This window comes from Bombus pyrosoma, linkage group LG3 (genome assembly GCF_014825855.1).
Source record: "Bombus pyrosoma isolate SC7728 linkage group LG3, ASM1482585v1, whole genome shotgun sequence".
NCBI lineage: Eukaryota > Metazoa > Arthropoda > Insecta > Hymenoptera > Apidae > Bombus > Bombus pyrosoma.
Window position 1 is genome coordinate 16,249,954 of NC_057772.1, and position 8,484 is coordinate 16,258,437.

Below are 8,484 nucleotides of genomic sequence, written 5' to 3' on the forward strand. Positions count from 1 at the left end.
ATTAAAAATCTACGAATAAGTTATGTATATATATATATTTTTTTTTTCTTTTTTATACTTAATCCCACTTTATTATATGAAAGCACTAATGATCTTTTAAGAACAAAATTCAAAGAGTAACAATGTAATTGGCATTAAGTTACCGACGAAATTTTAAAAAGTTTCAAACGTGAAATTGCTTTCATATTGTCGATAAAAGTTCAACAACGTGTGAAATCACAGTCTAGAGTTTACTTGCAAAGAAGTATCGGTTACACACAAGTTCATGTTCTTAATTCATTTTACGAGTTTCAATTCCGGTAAATATTGTGACCATGCAACATGGGTAATTCTTAAATATAATAATTTAATATATCAATGTCACATATGTATACACATAGATTTAATCAATACTGTTAGGAATACATTAAAGACACATACAAGACCATATATGTATACATTGAAATGAATATTGATCTAAGAAACATTTCAATAATTGAATAACTTGAACAATTTATGTACGTTCAAACAATTAATTGTATACGTATCTGATTCGGAGAATAATAACAGTGATAATCATTACTTATCTATCAAATCCAAATTATTTCTATAATAATGTCAAATGCAACTAAAAGTATTTCGAAAGTTAAAGCAAAATAAATTTTCAAATAAGATTTCAAATAACCCAAAAATTGAAAATTCAAATTTTCATGTAAATTATTAAATAAAACCCAGTGAATTAAACAATTTGCTGCAATTTTAATGAAAATAACTAGCAGATATATGCAGTAATAAACATTATAGCAGTATTTCATGTTTATCATTTTTGACATAAATATCACATACGTTACTTTCGATCGCAATTGTATCAAGATTGTATGTCGATTATTCATTCTCCAGGCATCAATCCGATTTTGTGTAAAATTCAAAATATGACCTCACCTTTTGCCACTTATTCAATTTTTCATTCGAAAAGAATCGATCTATTCGATTGAAGATCAGAGATCAATGCTAGCTCCTTTCTTTTCCGTTTATACATATGTACATCTGAACACCTTCGCGTTCGCGTGGTTCTCGTATACATATATTATTAGAAAACGGCTCCGGCTGCGAAACTGGAACCGGACGGAAGTATAACACGAAGAAAAACTCACGCGGCAATCGCTGGGATCTCTCGACGCGTTATTTGTATCAGGGGAATTGCCATGACTTCGTAAATACTAACAGAGACTGTTTGACATATGCAAACTTACCCTCAACCTCCGCCATGTTAGTTGTTAGGGGAAACAATGATTGCCATGGTAACCGATGACAGCTTCTCTGACAGTTGGAGAGTTCTGAGGTTTGATGAAATTATTATTGGATTGCATATAACATTGCTCCCCGTTTCATCTGATTATTGATTTATCTGTTATATAAATTTTATATACTACATTCTGTAAGATTATTGAATAAAAACTTTTTGTTTGTTTGATTTATTTTTGTAGAAATTTTATCGAGTTCTTTTATCCAGTTAATTTAATTTATCCAGTGTTCAAGTCTTAACAATATTTTTCTTATTATTATTATATATACGACTATTTTTTACTTTAAGAAATTCCTTTATAACGCTATTTATGGAGATATTTAATTAATTTGTATGACCTTTGCCCTATGTCTATGAAGTATGAGTTATGCACAAGGATTACAACAATTTGCAACAATTATATTATAACCAAAATTTAAAAGGTTACAGTATAAGAATTAATAAAAATAAAAAAAAAAGAATTCTGTTATTGATAATGGTTGCCAGTAGAGAATTTTGATTATTTATAATAGTTTTCGTAACCAAAACATTTAAATGTACGGTTATTAGTAACAAAAACACTATTTAATGTACCGAATAATTGGTTAATGTATCAATATAACCGAAATATTTTTTAAAAAATTTCTTCAAGATTTAGTTTGTTCATTATAATACATTTAAGCAAATATTGTGTTGTCAATGACTTTTTATACAAAACTTATAAATATCTGATTCTTTTGGTTCTAGTTATACTTGCTATTGTTCTGTAGTTCTGTATAAACTGATATAAATGATCATGTTATTCACATTTATTTATGTATTAAAGAGAAAATAATTTTTTTCCATTTGATTACTATTTAATATTTTATATTAATATAAAGAATGGCTTGCTATTTGTAAAATTGAGGATCGTCATTATCATTACTTTAGCCAAATCATGGTTTACAGACAATCAGTATATGTCACAAGTTATATTTGCTTTCGAAAAGTTTAAAAAAAGTAACAGAATTAGTACTATTATTTTACAAAGAAATTAATATAAAAGGAATCAACCTAAAATGTTAAGGTTTATAAAGAAAGATATTTTTATTTATTGTCAGGTATTTCATTTTCAAAGTAAATTATATATATGTATAAGTATATATTACGTAAAGTATGTGTTACCGTACGTAATGAAGGTTATATAACCTAATTCTAATAAATTATTTTCCATTTGCAATTTTATTGATAAAGATTTTAGTTACGTGTACGTTTTGGAACATATATATTAATATAACTCAATTAAAGATAATGTCCAAAATTTTGGTTCCAAATAGATACAAATATATATATGTAGAGGCATTGATATCTATGAAGATTTATGGGATTACACGATTAGAATCTAGCGAGAATTGTGAAATTGCTTCAAATTGTTCCTTCTATTGTATGTATATGGATATTGCAGGTGGGAAGATCTAGTACGAGGACTTTTTCTATAAATAGAATGTTGTTTTCAGAAGAAAAATATCTAGAAATCAAGGAAGATAATGGAGTAAGAATATATTACATCTGCAAAGCTAGTACCAATAAATTTCCTATTTCCCACAGATATTAATTTCAGATTTACAGTAAAAAATATATTATTAACTATTAACATATTAATTTAATTGTCATTTACTAGCTATCAATAATATTATAAATATACTATTAAACTATCTTTCCTTTTTTTTTGCAATTAGGTAAAAACATTGATATTAAATCATCCAGAATCTCGTAATTCTTTATCTTTGAAAATGTTAAAGTCTTTATTAATAAACATAAAAAAGGATGAAGATAGTAAAAATCTTCGATCCATAGTTATTAAATCTGGATTGGAAAGAGTATTTTCTGCTGGACACAACTTAAAAGAACTGGTTTGTAGATGGATCATGAAATACTAGTAGTAGAAGTCTTTTTAATGTAAGAATTTACATTCATTGTAGAGAAATGATTGGCTTGCATTGTTTAGACTGGTAACAATGAGAAACTTCACAAGGAAATCTTTGAAACATGCTCAGAGTTGATGCGAACAATTACTCAAAGTCCTGTTCCTATAATTGTTGCTGTAGATGGTATAGCAACTGCAGCCGGTTGTCAATTGGTTACTGCATGTGATATTGCTATTTGCACTGAACAAAGTTCATTTGCTACACCAGGGTATATACATTCTGTATACTAGATATAAACTTAAATATAAATACAAATTTACTTTTACGTATAAATGTGTTATACATATTCTTAATGAATTCTTACAGTTTAAATAATACTTATTTACCACTAAATTTTAGAGCCAATCTTGGAATATTTTGTTCTACACCAGGTATTCCCTTAGTTCGAAATGTACCCAAGAAGATAGCAATGTACATGCTATTCACAGGTTTTAGCATTAGTGGCAAAGAAGCATACGAAGCAGGACTTGTGAGTAAAGTTGTACAAAATGATAAATTTGGTAAGTTGAAATTTCATTTAACAAAATAATTCATTGAAATGCTACTAACTCTAGAATATTTTATCTTGTTTCATATTTAGAAGAAGAAATTGAAAAGATTACTACATCTATAAATATGAAAAGCCGTTCTATTATTCATGTTGGAAAAACATTTTTGTATGAACAATTGGATCTTGATATGTCAACTGCATATTTCTTAGGAACTGAGAAGATGATTAATAGTTTAAAAATGAAAGATGCTCAAGAAGGAATCAAAAGTTTCATTGAAAAACGAAAACCTATTTGGAGTCATGATTATGAGAAAAATTAATATGGATTGGTGTATATATATATATGAAATATCTAATATAAATTCCTAATAATGGAAAAATTTTTATTATTTTTGTAGAAAATATTATAAATGTGATTACTTCTTTTGTATTTCTATATTAAACCATCTGACATAACAAAAATTTATTATGTTCTTTGTTAGTTTTTCACAGTTAATTATTAAAATTATGTTACTGTAATTGACTTAACTTTCGTCCACCGAAGAATTGGTTCTCCTTGTTGGAACTATTCAAAAGTGTCGTTTTTATAGCGATAAAATGGAGAACGAAACCAAAGGAATTTTTAACCTTACATGACAGTAAAATCCACTTACAATGAATCATCAATTTATGTTCAAATTTAAAACAAATTTCATGCAAAAATTCATGTAAAAAATACGTGAATATAATTATTGAAATATATTTAAATAGATTTCATATGCTACAAAATATTTCTGCTTTCAAAATTGCACTAGAAATTTTGGATGGATGAAAAACCAAAATTATTTTATTGAAATATGAATGAACCTTTTATGAAAGAGATTTGTTTTCAACATTTTACAAATCTATGTCAGAAAATGAAATGTTTAATTTTTTTTCATTTTCCTTATCAATTACATAAGTCTTCTTCTTTTTAAGATTAAAAGTTTACATAATAACAGTATAAACTATACAAAATAAATCTAGAAATTGTAAAGATTATAGTGATCTCTCTATTTCAGTAATACACATGTAGATTACATATCACAGAATAAAAGTGTGTACTTTAAATATGAGAGGTCTTTATAAAGATAAGAAAGTCGTGGTGGTCGGCGGCGTCATCAATCTCGAAGGACGCTGATATCTCGACTACTCGTTACAAAAATGCTTTTTTTCCGTGTTCATTTCCCATTTTGTCTCTCGTTAAATCTGTCTCTCCCCACTTGTTTGCGAGACACGTTCATAAATCGAAACCAATATTGTTATATGAAGTTAGTACGACGTTGGGCCCTAACAAAGTTAGAGCGTCGAATGTTTTGTTTGCAAAATAATAGAAAGTGCGTTCATTTTCATTGTACATACATCTTTTCTTTTCTTTTCTTCTCTCTTCTTTTTACAAAAATCTTCTAATTAGTCGATGGTTGTTTTGAGAAATTCTCGTCGAGGCTGTATGAAGTTTGAAACATTGAAACAAAGTCGAGAGTTCCTGTGGGTCAAGGAATTTCAACATTTCAAAATCAAGATCTTTGAAGAAAGTGCAACAACGAGAAGTGTTAAAAGGAGGTTAGCGGATTTGCTTTTCGAAATTTGCAAAGGTTTGTTTATTTTTTATATACTTAGTATTATTTTTTAGTGGTGTTGCGATAATTATCCTCAGAAAAGATTAATAACATCATTTGCGATTAAGAATTAAAAATAGTACTGAATATTATAAATGATTTTTTTGCATTCTTTCTTTTATTGTAGATTGCGAGAGAATGGCCGCTATTCCGCAGGGTGCATTTGCAGCGTGCAAAGTCCGCCGCAATTTAGAACGCAATGCTATGATAACACCACCGATAGAGGAGAGGGAAAAAGCGGGTAAAGAAAACACATTCAATATGAGACCCCCTTCGGAAGGTACATATCAAATCCATGAAGTATCAATTATATATTCTATTTTAGGTTGCTATTAAAATAACGAATTAAATAATGAATTTAGAATATTATTAGAATAGTATTTTACGAGAAAGAGTATTTTTGTCTTTTCATAGAATCACATTGCCATATACTGTGCTTTTATATACACATATTATATACATATATTAATTAATTTCGACGAAATATTTATAGGCCGAGAGCTTACACCGCTAAAATATAACAGCAAATTAATGAACAGCATCTGGGGACTTTACAACCGTTATTCGGTACATAATTTCAAGAAAAACAATTCTAATGATGGGGTGTTTGGTAAGTTCGCGGCGATTTGGGAGACTATTTCTCATAGCCATGCATATGCCGCGAACTCGGTAATTACAACTGCAGTTACCAACAATAACTCTCAAATTATACAAAAGAGATGAACAGTATCTGATGATTTGATGATCTGATATATGTAATATCGATTGTTAATTCAACTGTAATAATTAAAGGAAATTTAAATACTATATATGACTTACGATTATAGAGAATTGCAACAGTATTGCATATTCTTTTTACAACTTTTTTAATTGTACGTAGATAAATAAAATATTTTTCCTGGCAACTATGGTGCAATTTATCAAATTTTAATTTGGTACATAATGGTAAAGATTTCTACATGTAATTTTAAAAAGACTGTTGTAATATTTTGTTTAACTGTTAAAATATAGTGATGTATGATAAATATATAAATATAGATAAAATATAGATTTTTATAAAAAATAGAAATATATCTATATATAGATTTTGTATATTATTACTTAAATATTATATTGTTTTGTATATATATATTTTGTATATTATTACTTAAATATTATATTGTTTTATATTGTTATCTAATAAATTGCAACTCACAAACGTGTATGAAACTATATCCTAGTTACAATTAATGTAATGAAGATTTACATATAATTTTACTTATAATTTTGAAACATTAGAATTTAAATAAAGTATAATTCCATCAATAAAAATAAATAACTACGAATACTTCCCTTAATTAAAATGAACATTTTGATTAGGAAAACTACATGAAGAAAGGGTCAAATCGGAAATTTGTTCCACACAAACGACACTCTTCTCAAAATTATTCAACCAGTTATTTCGATTACATTCCTGTGTTGTTTGACGTATTATATAAGTTCTTGGTTTTCTACGTTCTGAAAATTCCTCGATGTTACTGGAATTATTAGAAATATTAATATCTAACTCCAAAGAAAGTAACGAAGACGATAACTCTGGTTCTGTAACAGGCAATAGATTTTCGAACATGTTTTTTATAGATAAGTTATTTTTTATTTTTTTAGTATTTTTTTCGATGGGAAAATTTTGTCCACTCGTGTTTTCACCATTCAATTGGGTAAAGTTGTTTCTTTTCTTTCTACACGAACATCGTTCAGAATAATTTTTCTTCAAATTTGGATAATTCTTCGTATTGTTGACTTCTCGACATATCGTAAATGTACGCTCATTCGAATTTCTTATAATTTTTTTTTCAATCATAGCATTCTTTATTTTAGAAAAGCAAAGATTAGGTCGTTTAGAATAAAAATTAAAATTTTTGGACTTTCGTCCCAGTTTTGCTATTCTTGTTTGCGTACATTTTGTTGCAGATTGCTTGTTATTACCATTTGACAAAACTACTTTTGTATTTTCTGGACAATTTTTTAAAGTATACGAATCTGAAAAAATATTCACATTGGATCCAGAGGAAAATATTGACTTTTCAATTTGAAAATCTAATTCACAACTTATTTCGGAACAATGTGGAACAAGAGTTGTATTTTGTTTTGGAAATATTATTTTATTATATTGTTCATTTCCATCTTTTGTGAATAATGATTCATGATAGTTTGTATTTTCAGTGTGCATAGATGCTGATGCACGTTTCATTATATAGTGCCGACTTCCGATTTTCTCGTTCGTTTGGTTGCCTTGACTTCTCAAATATTTAATCCTAGTTGGTATTTGTAACATATTTTCTTTCTTTCGGGTACGAATGATGCAGTTTAAAAACGTAGGTAATACAGGGTCCATATTCGTACAGGGATAATAAGACTGGTAACAAGATATATAGAATAAAATTATAATAAGTTTATAAAAAATAAAAATCATTTATACATAAAAACTACATTAATCTGCAAACTTTCAAGAAATAATCACTTTCGTAGTAATAGTGATGTACATATACATAACTAAACATGAATTCTCTTTACTTTTAACATTTAACAACAAAAACAAATAGCACAAACTAATTGGTAAATATTTCAATATACATATGTTATAAATAATATACCTCTCGAATTTTATCACGTTTTTGTCTTTTTCTCAATGTGTATATGTTTGTTACTTTCTTCATACATCTTCTTAATTTATGCAAAATATTAATATCGCTACTCCTATTTCGTTTGAAATCATTTGCATGTGGAAGATCCTCTTCGTTTCGCAGGTAAGTATTTCTTAATGCATTAATTTCAGCACGTAACTCATCCAAATTACTGGCAAGTATTTTCATTTGATCGATCATTTGACCCATTCTTCGTTGATCGCGATAACACGCCGCCATACTGATTATAACTAGTTCGGCTGTTTAAAGTACATATGTAATTTTTAAAGATCAATATAATCTTCATGTATATATCACGTATATCATCATCATGATTTACTGCAAAAATTGAGGAATCCTTAATGATGAAGAAGAAGATACATATAATAGAGTTTTTCCACCATAATTGAATATTAACATAAAGACATATTGAGTTGCATTTTTAAATGGAAACATCAGGTAG

General features: G+C 27.6%; 3 protein-coding genes across 6 annotated transcripts; 2 read left to right on the forward strand and 1 right to left on the reverse strand.

Annotated features, from left to right (window-relative positions):
- The first annotated feature begins 2,188 nt into the window (after positions 1-2,188).
- On the forward strand, positions 2,189-4,469 carry LOC122565830 (enoyl-CoA hydratase domain-containing protein 3, mitochondrial). Of its 3 annotated transcripts, none has more exons than XM_043722230.1 (6): positions 2,189-2,364; positions 2,709-2,795; positions 2,983-3,156; positions 3,252-3,439; positions 3,571-3,731; positions 3,812-4,469. In XM_043722230.1, the coding sequence occupies exons 1-6, from the start codon at positions 2,323-2,325 to the stop codon at positions 4,039-4,041; spliced, it is 882 nt and encodes a 293-aa protein (XP_043578165.1). In that variant the 5' UTR covers positions 2,189-2,322; the 3' UTR covers positions 4,042-4,469. The 3 variants fall into 3 exon arrangements, with proteins under 3 accessions (XP_043578165.1, XP_043578166.1, XP_043578167.1); XM_043722231.1 differs by having other exon boundaries at positions 2,206-2,364; positions 2,581-2,795; XM_043722232.1 differs by having other exon boundaries at positions 2,312-2,330.
- Positions 4,470-4,941: 472 nt separating this feature from the next.
- LOC122565833 lies at positions 4,942-6,570 on the forward strand. 2 transcript variants are annotated; one of them, XM_043722238.1, is made up of 4 exons: positions 4,942-5,076; positions 5,154-5,334; positions 5,486-5,638; positions 5,852-6,570. In XM_043722238.1, the coding sequence occupies exons 2-4, from the start codon at positions 5,157-5,159 to the stop codon at positions 6,079-6,081; spliced, it is 561 nt and encodes a 186-aa protein (XP_043578173.1). In that variant the 5' UTR covers positions 4,942-5,076; positions 5,154-5,156; the 3' UTR covers positions 6,082-6,570. The 2 variants fall into 2 exon arrangements, with proteins under 2 accessions (XP_043578173.1, XP_043578172.1); XM_043722237.1 differs by having other exon boundaries at positions 4,957-5,334.
- Positions 6,552-8,472, reverse strand: LOC122565829. Its single transcript, XM_043722229.1, has 2 exons — positions 7,992-8,472; positions 6,552-7,753 (listed from the first exon to the last, which is right to left on the reverse strand). Exons 1-2 carry the CDS (start codon positions 8,259-8,261, stop codon positions 6,692-6,694), a joined length of 1,332 nt encoding a protein of 443 aa, XP_043578164.1. The 5' UTR covers positions 8,262-8,472; the 3' UTR covers positions 6,552-6,691.
- Between the last annotated feature and the right edge of the window lie 12 nt (positions 8,473-8,484).